Consider the following 20,955-nt stretch of genomic DNA (forward strand, 5'->3'; position numbering starts at 1 on the left):
GACACTAAACTAAGCATACGCACTGAATTTAAGATTGAAGTTTAGGTTAAAGAAATCGAAAAACGACAGCAGACATGGAGACATGGCATGTTATTCACTCTGTTGTGGAGAATATTCCCTGCAGTTGCCTACTGATGCCCGAGTGTTTGTTTCACATTTTGAATGGAGGTGATGTTGTCGACCTATTCACAACAGGTTTTTGGAAAAGTTTACTATTACCTATTGTGTGACCATATCATGTTTACCATTACCTATCTAATTGTGATTGTGTCCCCCTTGGTTGCTCTCATGCAGGATCAGGTTAAAGTTACAATTTGTAAGATATTTGCTGTAAAATATCCAAAAACCACTAGGCTAGTGTTATATATTTTGTCCAGCTGATTACTAACAATATCTCTAATGTTTTCAACTACTTGTAAATAATGAAAATTCCCATTCTAAACAGTGACACGGGGCAGTGCAGTCGCTTGTCAATGACGGTAGTTACCCTTTGTTACCGCCTTTACTGATGTAGAAACCACATGACAACAGTGTCGTGGACAAATGCGGAAGTAGTGTCTAGCGTCCAGCAAACAACTAGCTTGCTTCCTTACTTTCTTCTTCTTGCACGTTTTATGGTGGATTGTGTAACTTTCTAAAGTTACCAGCCAATCAGAATTTCCACTAGCCATATTTTTTTTTGTAAAAATAACATAAATTATGAGTGCCACTGAATGCATTTGATCATTTTATTAATATTGTTGGCATGAAAAACACATATGAAGTACAATGAATACAACAAAATATACACTGACTCAAATTTAAAATTATTAGTTCCCACCACAAAATTGCTTGTTTCGTTTTTTTCTTTTGAGTAACTTACATGCGGCAATCCTGACAAAGCATTACGACATTCTTGTGATCAAACACAAGCCATTCATGACCCGTCAGCCATTTGGCATTAAATTTTCTTTTCTTTGTTTCTCTGTCAATATCCTAATCCCCTGCCTCATTCCTCTTTTCACCCTCAGAAATCTGTCCCAACCACCGCCGCATTTAGTTTAATCTTAATTTTTTTCTTTAATAGCTAACTCCCTCCTTTTTCAGTCTATGCTTCCTGCTCTGGCTCCATTCGTTCCCCTTCCTTGTGTTTTGTGATGGACGCTCTATTCGTTTCCATGGTTTCTCACGCTGGTTTCACTGCAAACTGCCTGCAGCCAATGGGTATATGAAATGTCATCACATTAACCCTAAAATGTAGGAAGGGCTGCCAGGAGGATAAATGACAGAGAACAGAGCCTCATGTCATGCATCAACAGCCAAACTGGCTAGTAAGTTTTAATTAACACAAAATGAATTTTAAGCCGCATTTGGCGGGTTGGCGGGTGTTAATTTAGAATTTAGAAGATCTCGCTTGTGTTTTACTCAACAGGTGAGTTGTTCTGATTCGTATCTTTACAGAAAGCATATGCTATTATAATGATCAACAAGATTAGTATTATGGGGCATACACGCCAAACGCGGGGCATCGCGTCTCTAGACCCACGTGAGGAGCGTCTGATCCATAGTCTGATCACATCTTTCCATTGACTTTGTACGTAATCTACTCGCACAAATCGTTGAACTCGCATTTGAAAATTATGACATCGAACACAACATTTATAAAACTTTACCTCATCCGTTACATCTATGATTTATCTTTTTATGTCTGATTGATGGCTGTCAGCGGTTGGGTAGAAGACAACAAATCCCATCATTCCACGCTCTTCCTTAGCCTCATCAAACCACGCGATTGTTATTGTTTTGGTAGAGCGCCCTCTCGTGGCAGGTCCTACAAACTGTACCTTTAAGGAGGCAGCAAAACTCGCTCAATGGTTTTGTTTTTGCAGCATACCTGTGTTTACAGGGAAAGATTGAAGCGGCTGAGTTGGCACATAAAACACATCATAACCAAGCATTCTGTGATTGGCGTATGGGTACACTAATGATTTTAAACCTCAGACAAGTTTGTTTTATTTATTATTTTTTAGAGTAACTATTATTATTATTATTATTATTATTATTTTCAAAACCATTTCACCTTTACTCAAAATCAAACAAAGCTTTCAGATTATGCACACATTAGTCAATAATATACGCACTACAGATATTCAAGTGTCCAGTGAATGGAGTCTTTTATTTATTTATTTTTTATTGTACATATTCAATGTTTTGCAATAGCACATACACACACATACAGTGTTGACATTTTTTATTTGATCCCCTGCTGATTTTGTAAGTTTGCCACTTACAAAGAAATGAAAGGTTTGTAATTTTTAATGTAGGTTTATTTTAACGTAAAGTATAGAGACAGAATGCCAACCAATACCAAAACACACTATAAAGGTTATAAATTGATTTGCATTTCAGTGACTGAAAAAAGTATTTGATCCTCAAGCAAAACATGACTTAGTACTTGGTGTAGAAACCCTTGTTTGTGAGAGGTCATAATGTTTGATGAATTACGCTACAGCACTTATATTATCAGGGGTGGATTTAGTGATTTTGGGGTCCTAATCAAATTTCAGGTATGGGGCCCCAAAACAATAACTATGTGCTCTTTTACGTCTAACCCTTATTTTGCTCTCTCTAGTTTATAGTTTATTTACATCTTCACCGCTAAAATAAATAATTAGTCAACCTGATGCTGTTCTAAATCCACATTAGGCTTATTTTTCTGGATCACATTCACTTCAGTTCATTGCGATCTCACAGCATTCCGTTAATCAATGAAGCTGTCTGCACTGCACAATCAATCTCTTATATGAATGTTGTTACAATGAGAGGATTCACAAGCTTGCAGAACTCAGCACTTGACAAAAACTCAGCATTTTGAGTGATGAGTGAAAATATGTCACTCTCCAGAACACAAATACACACTGTATCACAGTTCAGATACTATGAAGGAGCGAGGAATGAGGAGATGAGGGAATTACAACAATAGCAGTCTTAATCATCTAAATAACTGGGAACACAGAACAGGCAGGAACGCATACACACAAAATACATGGGGTTGATATTCAAAACCGGACGCTAGACACTGGAAAACAAAGGGCTGAAGTAACAAGGAACTAATAAGATGATTAATGAACACAGGAGGAAAATAATCAAACTTAATGGGAACAGGAAAACCAAACATGGGCATAATCAGACATGGGAGAAACTAGATAATGCAGATAATGGGGAGAACATGGGGAGAAAAACACAAGACACATACTTGAGCGTTTGCCAAATATGTTTGCCCAATATCAGATGCCGCTTACCTTGCTTATTGGTTAAGTCCGCCCCTGTACAGTATATTATTGCACTGATTTGGCTATTTACTGTGAGCAGAGTGTCAATCAATGCGTTGTAGAATACGGCAAACATAAATACAAATAAATGAAGTTGCCTGTCAAATTTTCCTAACAAGCAACCTTATTGTTTAAATAAGCCCCCCAAAAAAGCAACACGCAACATAAGATTTGTTCATGCAACTTACCAAAAATAAAATAAATCAATAGCCCAAGGTCGTGTCCTGATTATCATAAAGGACATCAGTATTATCTACTGTAATGTTACATTAATACATTTAGCACACATATATTCACATTAATTTATATTTATGTTGCAGACAGCAACACAAAAATGTAAATAATAGTCTAGTATAAGGATTTTTCAAAAAAGATATTGCACAACGTTTGACATTTAGGCACTTTAGTGTTTTATTATATTTCTATGAATATATATTTCTATATAGGTTTGTTAAATCTTGGGTATTTAAATCATTTTAGATTGTGTCCCAGTCCGCCCTTGATGACCAGAAAAAAATGTCACTTGCCAGAGTGATGATGTTTTAAGGTCTAAAGGTGATTTTATTCATGAATGTGACCTTTGTTCCCCATCGAGGGAGAGACGATGCGTCGATAACGCTTTGGGAACGCATTCTGCGTGAGTGCGTCTGAAGCATCCATGTCAACTAGTCCAATGGCGAGAGTGAGCGTCAGGAGTGACGTCACGACCAGGAATTGATAAAAACCCCAACCGGAGCAACCGGTGTTAGCTTTCTGTGCCTCAGCAAGCGATCTGTGTCAAACCTGTCTGTCATATTTACTGTTGTCTTGTGCAAAGTTTATATACTATGGCTAAGCAACTATTCAAACCGTGTGCTTCTCCCTGCCCACGTTATTTAACGGGTGGGGATACACACGAGCTTTGTGTAGTTTGTTTGGGAGTGGAGCATGCGTTATCAGCCTTCGAGGAGACTGATTGCCCGCATTGTGAGAAGCTTTCGCTTCGCATGCTCCGCTCCCGCTTGTCACTCTTTGTAGTGATGGGATTTATGGATCTTTGAGGGGATCCGGATCTTCGCGATCCGTTCCTTTCAAAGAGCCGTTCAAAAGAATGGCTCTTTTGGCTCTTTTTAAATATTTAGTCAGTTTTAAGAAGCCAGCTTGGGAGCATCTCAGTTTATCCTGGAAAAAATCACTGGGAGGTATTATGAGGTGAGATTTGTAGTCAAATAATTAAAGCTCAGATATCACACACCAATATCTGAGTTTGAATTATTCTGAAATATTGATTATTACCTCATTTCTCATGTGTCGACTATATTCCATAGGGTTGCACAAATCCCTCTGCTTAGACAGTGACATCATTATTTTGATTTACCTTTAGTACAAAGTGTGTGTGTGTGTGTGTGTGTGTGTGTGTAAAACTACGTTGACTTATGTTATTCATACAATACCTACTCACAAATAAACATAAAAAACAAAGCCGGCTGCAATGAATTTCTGTGCAAAACAGCTTTTACTACAAACACTTCCACACAAGAACATTGTTATCACACAAGAACATTTTGATAGAAAACTAATTTTTTTTTAAGTAGATAAAATTAGAATAAATAAAATGGAAATGTCTACATACTACATACTATTACTACTGTAAACTTTGCAAATAGGACATCAGCCCCTTCAAGTCAATGAACAATAACAAAGTGGGCTGCAATGAATGTCTGTGGAAAACAGCTTTTAGTGAAACATTTCTATACAGTACAGTATCACAAAAGAACATTTTTAATGATTTTAAAATACGTTTTAAATGAACACAAAATGCAATGTAAATGCATGCACAACTAATAACTAATATCATCACGCTATAAAGGGTTGGCCTGCGCTGGGTGCGCCCCTCCCCCTATAACTGTTCTGTCTCCTGGCGGAGCTCATTTGTATGAACACGCATAGGAAAAAAGAACGATAGAAAGAACGGCTCCTCTCCAGTCGCGACTCGGCTCCCATCGTTCATGTTTATGAGCCGTTCAAAAGAATCGGTTCGTTCGCGAACGTCACAACTCTAACTCTTTGATGAGAAGAGCGGCGAGCCTCGCGCTCCTCAGGGTGCAGGACCCGCTTCTGCCGAGGCAGATCGGAGAATGCATTCCTGGGGTTCGCAAATGGATCTCTCAGCGGGGTTGGAGACGGGTCCGAGGGCTCTTTCTCCTCCCTTACCTGGGAGATCCATAGCTCAAACTCCGGTGTCGGAAGCCCGCCCCGCGGCTTCTTCCGCCCGAGGGGAGAGCCCATTGCTTCGTTGCTCTAGCTCCGAGGAGTTAGATGTAACGGGCAGTGAAGGTGACACAATCAGGGGGGAAGAGGATTCGCCATCTCTTTCCCCAGCATATGAGGAGTTGGTTGATGTATTAACACGAGCTGTAGATAAATTACATATATCTTGGCCATCTGATAAACAGAGCGCTCGTCCTAAAAGCAAATTAGACGAGCGTTTTCTGTCTTCTAAAACATCGCCTACATTACGGGGTCTCCCTTTTTTCCCTGATCTTCACAGTGAGCTGTCTAGATCGTGGAATAAGCCATATTCATCACGTCTTTTCAGCCCTCAAGTGCGCATTTATTCTGATATAAGAGGGCTGAAAGAAAATGGTTATGAGGCGATGCCCCGGGCGGAGCAGACGCTCGCGAGCTATCTTTCCCCTGGTTCAGCGTCATCTATTAAGAACCCGACTTTGCCCACGAAGCCTTTAAAGATCACATCTAATTTAGTGGGTAAAGCTTACACAGCAGCAGGTCAGGCTGGAGCTTGCCTTCACTCGATGGCTTTGCTTCAGGCTTATCAGGCTGAGCTGCTGGGGGAGTTAGATAACAGCGAGGGAGTCAGCCGTGACGAAATTCGCGAACTTCGTCGGGCTACGGATTTATCTCTCAGGGCGACTAAAGAAACAGCACGTGCTATTGGTAGATCTATGGCTGCTTTGGTTTCTACAGAAAGACACCTTTGGCTTAATCTTTCAGATATTAAAGATAAAGATAGATCTTTTCTTTTAGACGCTCCCATTTCTCATGAAGGTCTGTTTGGTGATGCTGTGAATGAAGTGGTTGAAAGATTTCAAGAAAATAAAAAGCAATCTGAAGCTTTTAAAAGTTTTCTCCCTCGCCGTTCTAATCCTGATGCTGCTGGGCGTGCAAGGCAGCCCCAGCCATCATGCTCTTCATATCGTGTTTTTCAAAAAGAGAGTTTTGCGTCTCGCGCTCCTCCTCAAAAATCACGGGGACCGAGCCAGCACTCACAGCCAAAGCAATCTAAGCAGAAGCCGGATCTGAGGACCGTTCTTCTCGCTAAGAAAGCTTCGGCTCAGAAGAAAAGGTCCTGACGCCAAATGGGTCAGACCTGTGAGGGCAGCCCCAATCGAGACGGTGCGGTGTACACCTCAGTATACGGTGCCCGTCCGGTCTCGGTGCTCTCACGGGGCCGTCCTGCCAACCCCGCCACCCTTGGTGCCTCGGGGCGCAGCGGTCTCCAGCAGGTCTCTGGCGCTGTGTCTCCCAGACGCTGCGTCAGGCTCGCTCCCTCTGAGGGGGGTCCAAGAGCAGTTAGCTCGGGTGGTTCCTGCGCTTCGGCTTCAGGTCCCCGAACTAGCTGTTCAAATTACACCAGAGGCCAGCCTCGAGAGGCTGGTTCCCTTAGTAGAATGTCTGACAGAATGGAAAAGTCTGCAGAACATATCTCAATGGGTCCTGCAGATAGTAGAGAAGGGTTACAGAATCCAGTTCGGTTCTCGTCCCCCACGCTACAACGGGGTGTTGCTCACAGTAGTGCATCCCGAGCAGGCTCTGGTCATGGAGCAAGAAGTGAAATCTCTTTTAGCGAAAAATGCTATAGAGCAGGTGTATCCTCCCGACAGGGCATCGGGTTTTTACAGCCGTTATTTCATTGTTCCAAAAAAGGATGGAGGGCTGCGTCCCATTTTAGATCTTCGTCTGTTGAATCGTACAGTTCAGAAATTAAAATTCAAGATGCTGACACTCAAACAGATCGTGACTCAAATCAGATCCGAGGACTGGTTCGTCACAATAGACCTAAAAGATGCGTACTTCCATATCTCCATCCTCCCTCAGCACAGGAAGTTCCTAAGGTTTTCTTTCGGGGGCAAAGAATACCAGTATCGGGTACTTCCCTTCGGTCTAGCTCTCTCACCCCGCACATTCACGAAATGCGTAGATGCAGCTCTGGCCCCGCTCAGGCTGCAGGGCATACGTATTCTGAATTACCTGGACGACTGGTTGATTTTAGCGGAATCAGAACAGTTGGCGGTTCGGCATCGAGATGTCGTCCTCGCTCATATGCAAAAGTTGGGTTTGAGGCTCAATACCAAGAAGAGTGTGCTATCTCCATTACAGAGGACCACTTTTCTTGGGGTGGTATGGGACTCGGTCACGATGCGAGCCTCTCTTTCGCCCGCTCGTGTAGCCAACATCCTCGCAGCCACTTCGGAGCTAAAGCTAGGCCAGTCACGCACTGTAAAACAGTTCGAGAGATTGTTGGGTCTCATGGCAGCAGCGTCCAATGTGATCCCCTTTGGCCTGCTGGGCATGAGACCTTTACAGTGGTGGCTCAGGACCAGAGGGTTCTCCCCGAGGGGAAACCCACTTCGTACGATCAAGATCACGCGGCGGTGTCTCCGCGCCTTGGTCATATGGAGAGAACACTGGTTCCTGTCCCAGGGTCCGGTATTGGGAGCTCTTTGTCATCGGGTTACCATCTCGACAGATGCTTCCCTTACCGGCTGGGGAGCGGTAATGGAAGGCCGCTCAGCTCAGGGTCTGTGGGAGAGCCATCATCACTCTTGGCACATCAACTGCCTGGAGATGATGGCTGTCTTCAAAGCTTTGAGGCACTTCCTGCCAGACCTGAGGGACCATCATGTGCTGGTCCGCACAGACAATACATCGGTGGTCTCTTACATCAACCGTCAGGGGGGTCTGCGCTCGCGCCCTCTCTGCAAATTAGCGCACCAGATCCTCCTGTGGTCTCTGGGGAAATTACGCTCTCTGAGGGCGATGTATATACCAGGGACTCAGAATATTGGAGCAGACACCCTGTCGAGGCAGGTGCTGAGGCCAGGGGAATGGAGGCTTCACCCGGAGGTGGTGGAGCTCATATGGGAAAGTTATGGCCAAGCAGAAGTGGATCTGTTTGCTTCTCAGTACACGACGCACTGTCCACTATGGTTCTCCCTTACTCATCCAGCCCCCCTGGGGTTGGACGCTATGGTACAGACGTGGCCGAGGCTACGTCTGTACGCCTTTCCTCCTGTTGCTCTCTCAACTGAGGTTGTGGAGACCATTCTTAGCTCCAGAGCTCCAGCTACGAGGAAACATTATAGACTCAAATGGAATGTTTTTTCTTCTTGGTGTTACCAACATCAGTGTGACCCCGTCCACTGCTCTGTTGGCTCAGTTCTTGAGTTTTTACAAGGCCGCTTCGCTTCTGGTCTATGTCCATCCACCTTAAAAGTTTACGTGGCGGCCATCTCGGCTTTCCATGCCCCAGTGGGTGGTGCATCTCTGGGTCGAGACCCTCTTATCTCTCGTTTCCTTCGTGGCACCTTGAGGCTGAGACCTGCAACTCGTTCTAGAGTGCCGGCCTGGGACCTGGCTATAGTTTTAGAAGGCCTTTCTAGGGCTCCGTTTGAACCCCTAGATTCGGTCTCTGAGAAGTTTCTTTCGTTTAAGACTACTTTTCTCCTTGCTATTTCGTCCCTTAAAAGAGTCGGAGACCTTCAGGCTCTCTCGGTTTCTCCCACCTGCCTTGAATTTGCACCTGGGATGGTCAAAGCATTTCTCTACCCGAAGCAGGGATACGTCCCTAAGGTACCGACCGTTGTTCCGAGACCTATTGTTCTGCAGGCTTTCTGTCCTCCCCCGTTTGCATCATCGGACCAGGAAAAGTCTAACCTCTTGTGCCCGGTGCGAGCATTGGACACTTATGTTCATCGGACTTCTTCTTTTCGGAAATCCGATCAGCTGTTTGTTTGTTTCGGGTCACCTAAGATAGGTCTTCCTGCCACTAAACAGACACTTAGTAAGTGGATAGTTGGGGCTATCCTTCTTGCCTATGAGGTTTCTGACCTACCGTGCCCTTTGGGGGTCAGAGCTCATTCTACTAGGAGTATGGTGACCTCTAGAGCCTTATTATCTGGGGCCTCTCTTCAGGATGTTTGTGATGCGGCAGGCTGGTCCTCGCCACTCACATTCGTCAGGTTTTATAGCCTAGACCTGGACGCTACTCCCGGGTCTCAGGTTTTTAATTCTAGAGGCGTTGGGTTTTCTGTCTGACACTCAGGCACTTGTAATATGGCGGTTTGGGTATTCTCGTTCCCAAAGCGTTATCGACGCATCGTCTCTCCCTCGATGGGGAACGTCTCAGTTACGTCTGTAACCTCGGTTCCCCGAGAAGGGAACGAGACGATGCGTCTCCCTGCCATACTTCCTTCGTTCCTGTGATCGACTTGCTTCGGCACTGTCGAAGCTAACACCGGTTGATCCGGTTGGGGTTTTTATCAATTCCTGGTCGTGACGTCACTCCTGACGCTCACTCTCGCCATTGGACTAGTTGACATGGATGCTTCAGAAGCACTCACGCAGAATGCATTCCCAAAGCGTTATCGACGCATCGTCTCGTTCCCTTCTCGGGGAACCGAGGTTACAGACGTAACCGAGACGTTTTTCATTACCCACTATCAGTTTTATCTGCTTTTATTGGCCCAGTGTAGGAAATAAAGAATGAGGATGTGTCTGATGATTTCTGAGGGGCTGAGTTCTGACCATTATAAATAAATATAATTCATATTTAAATGTAATTTTAAAAACACTAGCCAAAAATATTGAATAAAGGAGCAAAGACAGGATGTCAAATGTGTAGAACTCAAAGACCTGGTGTTCAGTCTGCTTTCTTCTGAGTTATGTGTGTGCAGATTCCACGTGAGCCTGAAAATTAACATTACAATACCAGATCTGCAGATCTTGTCCTATTTTAGTATGTCATGTTTCCATGCCTTTAACAGACATTTAGCTTTTATAACTTAGTGTATACGGTTATGGCTTTGACCCTAATCTTTTACAGTTACAGAAATATACTTCTGTATTTGTGACTTTTTAAGGAACTATGTCAAGAAAAATATGTTTGTCCATTGTGAGGAACAAGTTTATAATTAAACTGCATTAGTGGAGCACACATAACAAACAGTTGATGCAACAGTTTATAATATTTCATTAATATGCCATATACAATTTTTTATCTTTAAATTGTTAAAAAGAAGAATAGAAAAAAATGATACAGCCCGATCGATCGTCTTGCAGTAGATGTATTTCAGTGTCTTCACTTCTTCACCTGCGCACAGGAGGAGGGTTTGAGACCTGAACAGAGACATTACACAAGCATTTAATAAAATAAACCAACCAAATGACTTCCTTATTGTTTCACTGCAAAGCCACAGAAAATAATAAACAGCACTTATTTTACTATGTAGCCAAAACACAGATATGATGCTCTAGAAAGGGCTGAACTGGACTGGACTGCTCACCTGAGGAGGAGTAGGAGCCCTTGGCCTTCTTGAATAATCAAGCTTTACATTTTCATACATATCATTCTCATACTCATTTTCATGTTTGTCATTCTCGTATATATGTTCACTCATCTTCCCTGGAATTGCTCCATCTCCTCTAGCCTTCTGCAAATCAATCATTTATTTATAGTTTGCGGCCAACAATATTATTTTCTTAAATTATTATCAGAACATCAGACAGAATGATGTTGTCACTTGAGGTTAAACTAAATGCAAAATATGTTGCTGATTAACAAATGATGAAAGCCCACAATAAACAGTGCTAATACCTATCATGATTTAATATTTGTCAATATCTATAGTTTAAGTATAGTTAAAGTGTGATCATCAGCATGTCTTTGAGCAGTAACATGTGAAAGATTAAAGTCCATTTGAGCTTACTGTAAAAATAAACTCATCTATCAATAAACACGTCATTAAAGAGTTTATTGATGGATGGGTTTATTTATTTTTTTACTTTCAGAAGAGACTGAAGAGGTTACTCACTGTCTCCTGTCTGCTTTGTGCTGCTGTTTAAGGAAAGAAAGACTCAATGAATTTGATACTGAAAAAAAATATATACTGAATAATCTGTAATATGAATAGTTAATCTGAAATCTATTATGTAATGTAATTATCAAGGGAATTCTAGATATAATTGCTTATGTCAGATGTGTTCTTCAATCAAGTCACATTAATGCTGGCATTATGAATGAATAACTAACAAACCTTCACTTGCTTGTCCTTTTTGTTGTTGGTAACTTTGGGCTGTAGCATAAATACAGAGACATTTTGTTATAACTAGTCTTTACCACATTATTGTCTCACAAAAATGCACTTTATTACAGTTACAGTTACTGTGGTCATTTTATTGTGTATGAAATAACACTATCCACATGTTAAGAAAATTCACTGAAATTCAGAAACACTGAGTTTGATATAAAATAGGAATAAAATCACATAAGATCATAAGGTTCACACATGTACTGTATGTAGAACTTGATTTACAAAGTCCTGTTGGAAGCTGAAGTTGTGATTTGTTACAAATGTACTGAGTTATATAATATGTTAAATCAAAGGTGTGATTACAAAACACACCATGATCTGTCAGATTACTCACATTTTTTTAGTTTTTGTTAAATAGACAGTCAGGCCACAAATGCCTGCAACTGCCACTAAAACCCCAATGACAATCCCAGCTATCGCCCCTGATGATAGCCCTCCTCCTCTTTCTATGGAAAACATACAAGAATCACAAGACCAAGGCACTTACTACACACCAAACTAACAGTTATACACTTTAACATATATAAAAAAAATAATAATAATAATTTAAAACAACACAATGCAATTACATAACGCAGAGATGTACAAAACAGTAGAGATTTTAATATACCTTTTTAAAAATTCAGTTCCTTTGAACAAGTGTTAGATTAAGGTCAAGGTATTGGTTATTAAAACTTGGGAACTCATTTCAGATTAGTTTGAACTATTCTCACCTTTAACTGTTAAAGTATGTTTGTGTGAGGCGTTTCTCTTTGTGACATTATTGGAGGCTGTGCAGATGTAATCTCCACTGTGTGTGAAGTCAGTCTCGTTTATGGTGAATGTGTCTGTCGTCACATTGGTGTCTATTTCATTAAACTTCCAGCTGAATGAAGCAGCAGGTTCAGAATTTGCAGAACAAGAGAGAGACACACGAACCCCTAAATCCACCACATCCTCACCCTTAACAGAAACATCTTCTGGTCCATCTAGAACACAAACAAGCGACTCAATGAGAAACTAATCACTGAATAATGACTGTATTTCATCAGGTTTGAGTTCAAATCATCTTGATGTCTGAATGTTGAACACTCACAGTTGATGATCAGACGCACAGGTTTTGCCGTCTGAGAGCTAACAGGGTTTCTATATGTACACTGATATTCTCCACTGTCTGATCTCTGCACTGGACTGATGGACACTGATCTGTTATCAGATGAGAAGATGATGCTGTTGCTAGGAGCAGGGGCGGACTGGCCATCTGTGTGATCTGGAGAATCACAGAACGGCCGGTACTCCAGGGCGGCCGGCGGGCCAGCCAACGACGCACGCAGTCATCACCTGTTGGTTTTTTTCCCCCACTAATCTGTTTCACACTCCAGTACTGTAGGTGGCAGCAATGCACCTTTAAGTTGGATGCCAGCTGCACTCTTTCTTTTACGGTCTATGGCTGCACTGGCCGTGGCCGCCAAGTAAGGAGAAGAAGAAGTGGAAGAGTAAGGGTGTACTCACACCATAGACAGTAAAAGAAATGGACACAGCGACCCCATTGGAACTCAATTGAGACAAATGAAGCCCAGTTTTAGCGTTTTTTAGCACTTCCGTTTCTGACGCGCAGACTCAAACGAAGCTTGACGACGTCAGCAACCTGTCTGACAGATGTAAATCTTCTAGTAGCTGTGCGTGAAAACTGCCATCGTTAATCTTGCAGAGACGGCGAGCTTGAGCGGGGAGTTCTTTGTCGTGAGTGAGCAGGAGTAAGTATTCTGATTAATTATTTTGTATAGTATTTTAAAATGTAACGCCAGTACCCATATTAAGGTAATTGCCTGCGAGCTTCTCCACCTGTCTGTACGGTAATGCGACAGAGAGCCGAGTGGTTATGACGCAATCGTTAGCCTATTTTTTACAAAAACTGTTTATATGCGGCCATAATGTAACATAGAAGGTAATGGAGCCCTTTATACATTTTCGTGTATCTTTAGAAATAAATAATGGACAAACAGAGTCTTTAAACGCCTCAGATGTAAAGTTATTCGCTGTCAAAGTGACGCCAAAATGAATGGGAGTCAATGGGAATGCTAACGCAAGTGAAGTTCTGCTAAAAGATGGCAGCCCCCACCCGACTTCAACTTCCGGTCGAGTTCCTTGCCCCTTGACTCACACTAGGCACGGTTGCCATGAACCGGGCCCGAGTACGATTGTTCCCCCTCCCCACTCCCCCTCTGGCCTGCACTCACATATAGGGTTTCAGCATTCGTGCCGGAGCACGCTTACGTCATTATGGTGTGACGGTTTCGGGATAAACAGGAAGAGCGGCGCTCTATGAACACAATGGAGTGCATCGCTCTGTTTTCTTTGTGGATAATTTTGTGTTGTTTGGTCCACTGCCTGTTGTTAAACAGATGTGTCGCCTTAGTGGCGCGAACATTTTCACATAATCGTGCTGCTCGTATGAGGATGTTTGCAAGATACCAGCTGAAGTGCAGCAAGGACTTTGCAGTTTTTAGTTTTTTTATGCGTTTTGCACCTCTGCCGTAGACCAAAGCGACCCTTTCCCTGCCATGTTGGTTTTGGAGCGTCGCAAAACTGTGATGCAAAGCGTCCTTTTCCGTGCCCCGGCACGGTTAGCGCTCACACTGCATGCGAACCGCGCCCGAGTCCAACTGAACCGTGCCCTGGCCCACCTCTTCCAAGCGGGCCAGGGCCGGCCAATCGAGCCGCGCCCGGGCACGATTCGGAGCACTCACACTAGTCAAACGAACCGCGCTTTGGTGGTCAAACGCACTCGGGCACGGTTCAAACTGGCAGTGTGAGTACACCCTAAGAAGAAACCATCAGCAAAGACGTTCGATTGAAGAAGCATAGAAATAAACAAACAATATGCATAACGCGGCCGCGGGTAAAAAACGGAAGGGTGGGGCTGAGAAAGGCGATCGCGAGAGAAAAAAAAATGCGGAATTTAGATTCTGAAATATTGCAGCATAGTCAGCAGCAGCACCTCGCAGTTAAATATTAGCAGCAGTGAAGTGAGCCAGACAGTTATGCAGCAACATGCCACCAGTGATGATGAGGGACAGAAAGATGAGCTGGTTCCACAGGCAGATCCAGATCCAAGTATGGAACATGAGAGGAGAAAGAGAGGTACTTGCTAGAGATGATGTTAGGAAGTGATATTCAGGTTGCTACATTTTTAATGATTACAGTAGTTAAAACAGATAAACTTCAACATTTTAGCTATAAAATGCCACATGCAGTAGTTAATATTAAGAAATATGTTGTGCTTTTACTTTTAAAAATGTTGGTAACATTACAGTTAATGCTTACAAACTTTGAAGATTTGAATACAGAAGTTACATTTGTAATGGTGTGTTTTCATTTAGATGTGACATTATTATTTGTGCACTAAGATTAATTACTGCATAAATTAATTAAGATTATTAAGTAATAAATTAATTTTAAGACAGCATGGAATAGATTGTATAATATGCTGTTATAACATCATATTTTATAATCTATTCCATGCTATCTTGGAATAAATCCTGTTTTTTTTTCCTTTAAATCCATTCCATCATTTGTTTATTCTGTTTGAGCTTAGACCAAGAACAGAGAAAGACCAGCTCAACTTTAAATTGCTTTAAGCACCCCAAGTCACATCCTAGAGGTTTTTTATTTTTTTATTTGAACACAACATCTAGTCAACATCAGTGCTATTGCTATAATTTGGATGGTATAGTATCATGAGCCACAGTTAAAGTCTTGTGACACTCATGCCAGGCGTTATTGCTGTTGTTGTCAAGTTTGCGCGCGCCAATTGCTTTGGGCTGGGCCTAGTCAAAGTCCAGGGCCGATTTTTAGTCCCAGTCCGTCCCTGGCTAGGAGACAGAGGACGGTTATCTTTCATCCACTGCACAGAGCTGATGATACCAGATCCATCAGAGCTGAAGTTAGCAGATGATTCTCCCTCTATAAAAGATTCTTCTGGACCAATAACTCTGACATTAGTTATATTTTCTGTATGAATGAGTGAGAAAGAACACAGTAGATTTAAAACAAGTCTTTCACATTTAGTGACCATTTCACATTTTTACATTTAGTGTGGTCAAGGCTGGTACAGAAGTCAATCAATCAATAATGAAATTAATGTTTATGTTTGAATATGTGCACCCTATAAACTGTTTATTTCCGTGTCTATTTAGATCATCATTGTTTGTAGCATATAATTTATATTTTTTATGGATTTTTTTAATGCAAGAGCAGGACTGTGTACAAGTAGCTTTTTTACATCAGCTAAGCTTTGTTGAGCTTCATTAGACCAACGAAATCCACTCTCATCTCTCAGGCATGCAAGCAGGGGCATTAATTACCACAGAGGCAATAAATTTGTTGTACCATGAGAGGAGGCCTAGCAGAGAACGCAACTGAACAGCGTCCGCTGGTGCAGGTGCATCAATTATTGCAGAGAGATGTTCCTGATCCAGCTGAATACCCTGCGATGTCACCATGTGTCCTAAAAACTTCAAGCTCTGTCTTCTGAATTGACATTTAGACTGATTCAGCACCAACCCGGCATCTCTGAGACGTTGCAGCACATTCTCTAGTGCTTGACCATGCTCTTGTAGCGAGCGTCCCCAAACGATGATGTCGTCCAGAAGATAATTTGCAACATTCTGGAGTCGTTTAGAATGACAACCATCATCTTTTGGAATGCAGATGGAGCAGATGCCAAGCCGTAAGGTACCCTGGAGAACCTGAAGAGACCTTCATATGTAATATATGCAGTGAGGTCTCGGCTGTCTTCGTGAAGAGGTACCTGATGATATGCACATTCCAAGTCAATAGTTGAAAATAAAGATGCGCCGTGCAGTAATGTCATCATCTCCTCCATGTGCGGCAATAGGTAGCTATCTACTATAACTGCCTTGTTGGGCCCTCGCAGATCCACACATATGCGGATCCCCACTGTTTTCCCCCCTGTGTCTGACAGGAGGTACAGATTCAGGAATGTTAACCTTGTGTGTAAAATTTTTTACACAGTCCAATGTAGCACGCTGTGATAGAGGAGTGGAGAGGGCACAGACTGAAGCAGATAGTGGCGGCGGCAGCACATTGTGTCCATCAAATCGAAGCTGGAGCCCCTTAATCAGGTCCATGCCTAGCAAAGCCTTGCCATTGTCAACGATGAAAAAGTTTGCAGGACAGGTAAGGCCATATTTAGATACTGTAGCAGATAAACATCCTATACTGAAATTGGTTCTTTTAAGTAAGTAACTAAACGGGCAGTAGGAGCATGTAATGGCAGTGTGTAAAAATGCTGCTCATACAATTGTTTTGGCAGGATGGACACTGATGAACCAGTGTCCACTGTGAGTTGTAGAGACACAGGGATGGCAGCAGGTGTGGCATTTATGATCACATCACACATCAAACGGTCAGTTGCTCCAGGTAGATAGAGAATGCACTGAACGCGTAGGAGCAGAACGGCAGACTCATGCAAAATGTCCAGTCTTATCGCAATTCTTACATTTAGCAGATGCAGCAGGGCAATTCTGTGCGTATGCAAGATGTCCAGCAGAGCCAAAGCAAAAGCATGTCCGAACTGACAAAGCAGGAGCAGAAGCAGAGGATTTTGATGATGCACGTGCTTTGAATTTGGCCTTTGGACATTGCCGTCCAAAAGCAGGAGTGGAATGTACAGCATGTACTGGAGCAGGGTTGCTTGTAGCCATTGATTTTGCCTGAACATCAGCGGCTTCTAGCTGTGTGGTAATTGTAATTGCAGTCTTGAGTGTCAATTTGGATTCCACTAATAATCTTTCACGAATGCGAGGGTTAGCAATGTTTTCAACAAGCTGGTCACGCTGCATATCGTCAAGATTGTCAGCAAATTCACAAGTAGTCCCCAAATCTCTCAGTGCAGCAATATACATGCACTACCATTTCATCTGTCCTCTGCACTCATTTCCTGAAGGCATGTCTTTCCACAACCACATTTCTTTTTGGAATGAAGTGTTCTCCCAAAGCTTTAATAGCATCTGCTAGATCGTCACTGGTATTAGGCAATGTATAAAACAGTCTCTGACCTGCAGTTCCGAGGCAGTGAAGGAGCAAAGCCCGTTTTCTGGCTTTCCCTGCCAGGAATCTCCAGTAGTATTCATGACAAGTATGTAGTTCTGAAACATCTTCAGCCATGTTACTAGTGGTATAGTAGGCTCACCGGGACAAGGCAAAAAAGGACTAGGAAATGGAGCACTTACTGATGCCATCCTCAGGAAATATTGTTAAAAAAAAAAAAAACTCCTCGTCGCCAGTTTTGTGTTTATGTCTTCATGTAGACAAGAAGTACAAGACTGTATTGATCTTAGTAAATTTTAATAACTACTATGAACAAGCAAGTTAACGTGCACATGCTCAGCAGTCTTTCTTACTCATCTCACTTACTTACTATGCATAAATCTAACTCAGGCTTGAGTGCCATCTAGTGATGCATTAATTTAAGGACATCACAGCCAGAGGTGTAAAATAATTGAGTAATTTTACTTGATTACTGTACTTAAGTATTATTTTGGGGGATTTGCACTTTACTCAAGCACAATTTAAACGGAATACTTGTACTTTTACTCGATTACATTTCTGAAGAAAAAACAGTAAAAATGCACAAAGTTTTCTGTGAGGGTTAGGGTTAGGTGTAGGGTTGGTGTAAGGGCGATAGAATATACAGTTTGTACAGTATAAAAACCATTACGCCTATGGGATCTCCCCACTTTTCAAAAACTCAAACATCTCTCTCTCTATAGTACTACATGGACAGAAATTTGTCACCAATCTCTGGTTACTGGGTACCAATGATGTCACACTGTTATGCCACAGAAGACAAAATACTACAAATGCAGTTGGATGTTGCAAAATGAGTCCAGGAAATATGAAATCATGGTCTTTAGCATGGACCATGGCCTTTCTCCACGTAACACATTTACAGTGTCAGAAGGTACATAAGTAAATGCCACTCATTTAAACTGAACAAGGCATCTAGAGAAACTGTTGCTGTTATTGTAAGTAGAAGGCCTAGTAGTAGTGCATTAGCCTGATTGTATTATTAGTACTTGTATATATACTTTATCCTTTTTGTTTTCTCACCTAATTCTACCCCTAAACCCAACCATTCTGGAGACTAAGAGGAGCAATAATCTGCGTTTGAGTATTCTGGACAGAGTTTGTGTGTTAGTGGTGGGGAATTGACACTTTTTATTTGCATTAAGTGTGAATAGTAATCTCTCTTTAAGAGTGAATCATTCATTCAGGAGTGCCACCAGTGGACATTACCTTTTGTCATTTTTGTTGGTGGAGCAGAAATAGACAAAATACCTAGCAATATATAAATATTTGAAATGATTATATTAACTTTTTGTTTTATGAAAAGGTTAATCCACGCCATGTCTTACTGTAATTATGAGATTCCAACGTTTCCTTGTAGAACTCGTAATTACAACCTGAAAATTGACCACCACAGATTCACCAGAACAAACCCCTGAGTCAGGATAGAAATAAAAGTGGAAAGTTTGGTGCATAAAAGTGCTACTAAACTGGAGATTTCTGGTTCAGTGTGGTAAAGTAATAAAGTGCAATAAAATAAAAACCTGAATGTTTATCCTTGTTTCCTTTCCACTTTTCAGAAACAACACATCACAGAAACATTTAGTCATTTAGCAGATGCTTTTATCCAAAGCGACTAACAAATGGGGATAATGGAAGCAATCAAAATCAATATGATATGCAAATGCTATAACAAGTCTCAGTTAGCTTAAAATTATTAAAATGAAATGGGGCAGAGTTAAAGGGGTTTTAATCATAAACAATTACATGTGAATAGCAAATCAAATTAATTTCTCAGACAAGACTTCAAAGCCAGGTCAATAAAATGATTTTAGTTAACCACAAGACCTTAACTGATTTTCAAAAAAATATAACAGACTTGATGATAGATTTTATATTGAAAACCTCAGCAGATTACAGCAATGACTAGGATGTTAAAGTTTAACTAATTTAATTTTTTTTCAGTTGTGTTATGACACCATTTTTAACGTTAACAATTAACATATAAAATAAATATAATACATACATTATAAAGAAGAGAACAGTAGTTATATCACCTTTTTGGAAAAGATTCTGAACGATATAATTAGACAATCAGATTGACACAACCACATGGATTTTTTCTGTGTTTTCACCGTTTCCGCCTTTTTTATTGGTTGTCATGGTTCCTGATTTGATTATGTTATTATGTTCAGGTGTGTCTTGTTATTATCCTCGTTAGGTCTGTGTTTTTAAGTTCCATCTGTTCAGTTTGAGGTTGTCGGGTCTCGTCAGTTATGTGTATCACCAGTTTTCCCTTGTTTGTATTGAACTATCTGTGGCTTTATTAAAGACTGCTTGTCTTCATCTTGGCTTCATCTGTTTATCGACACAGCTCCGTGACACAGATAATATAACTTCCATAGAAATAATGGACACAAAAATGTGATTATTAAAACTCACTATTTACAAAGAGAAGGAAATAAAAGGTGAATTTAGTCATGAATGTAACTTGTTTTTCATAAACCACTCTCACTTATTTTATTTGTCCAGTACAAGGAAGAATGAATGAGGATGTGTCTTCTAATATCTGTGAATTTAAAACATCATTTGACATAAAGACATTTGCAGAAGAGATCAAAATTACATTTTAAACTGAAATACTGTAAACATGTATTTTCTGTATTTGTGTTGGGAGAAAATCTATAGAATAAATTTAATTATTGTCAAATATGTTAAGCAGAAGAGACTGAAATACAGTCTTATTCATAAGAAAGCATAATCAAGGCAAAGTATTGAATAAATTAACACCGATGGTAGGAATTATAAAGAACAGATATTAAATATGCTTTCTACTGTGTGCATTATACTTAACTTATCTAAACATATATGAGTTAAATGCAGTGAATGCTTTATATGGATTGCAAATGGCTTTATTATTATTATTATGAGAAGTGATCTAAAGACCTGTGCCCGGTTGCTTGAAACTCCTTAAGCTAAGAAATCCCTTAGATATAAGGTTAAGGGTACCCCTAGTGAAACTTGGGTTGCATGAAAAAACCCTAAGGGTTTCCTTAAGGAACTTGAGGCTGTTATTAAGTTTTTCCCCTTAATTATCTAAGTGTTCCCTTAAGCGTTGCTACAAAGTCCTTAGTGACCATTTCACCTTAATAATTTTAAGGGACCAAAACAGCTTCCTTAAGTCAACTTAAACACAAAAT

At 41.2% G+C, this 20,955-nt stretch overlaps 1 protein-coding gene and 1 long non-coding RNA gene across 2 annotated transcripts; both read right to left on the reverse strand.

Moving 5' to 3' along the window:
- Positions 1-10,913: 10,913 nt before the first annotated feature.
- LOC113059981 (uncharacterized) lies at positions 10,914-11,656 on the reverse strand. The gene is made up of 3 exons (XR_003278179.1): positions 11,627-11,656; positions 11,405-11,427; positions 10,914-11,023 (listed from the first exon to the last, which is right to left on the reverse strand). It is a non-coding gene; the product is annotated as an uncharacterized LOC113059981 (long non-coding RNA).
- A 2-nt stretch (positions 11,657-11,658) lies between these two features.
- Positions 11,659-16,167, reverse strand: LOC113059493 (carcinoembryonic antigen-related cell adhesion molecule 20-like; the record flags this gene model as incomplete). Its single annotated transcript, XM_026228016.1, has 5 exons — positions 16,055-16,167; positions 12,759-12,898; positions 12,397-12,651; positions 12,018-12,129; positions 11,659-11,665 (listed from the first exon to the last, which is right to left on the reverse strand). Coding segments are annotated over exons 1-5 (627 nt in total), but the record flags the coding sequence as incomplete, so codon positions are not given.
- Positions 16,168-20,955: the final 4,788 nt, after the last annotated feature.

The sequence above is a fragment of the Carassius auratus genome, chromosome 41, assembly GCF_003368295.1.
Source record: "Carassius auratus strain Wakin chromosome 41, ASM336829v1, whole genome shotgun sequence".
Lineage (NCBI taxonomy): Eukaryota > Metazoa > Chordata > Actinopteri > Cypriniformes > Cyprinidae > Carassius > Carassius auratus.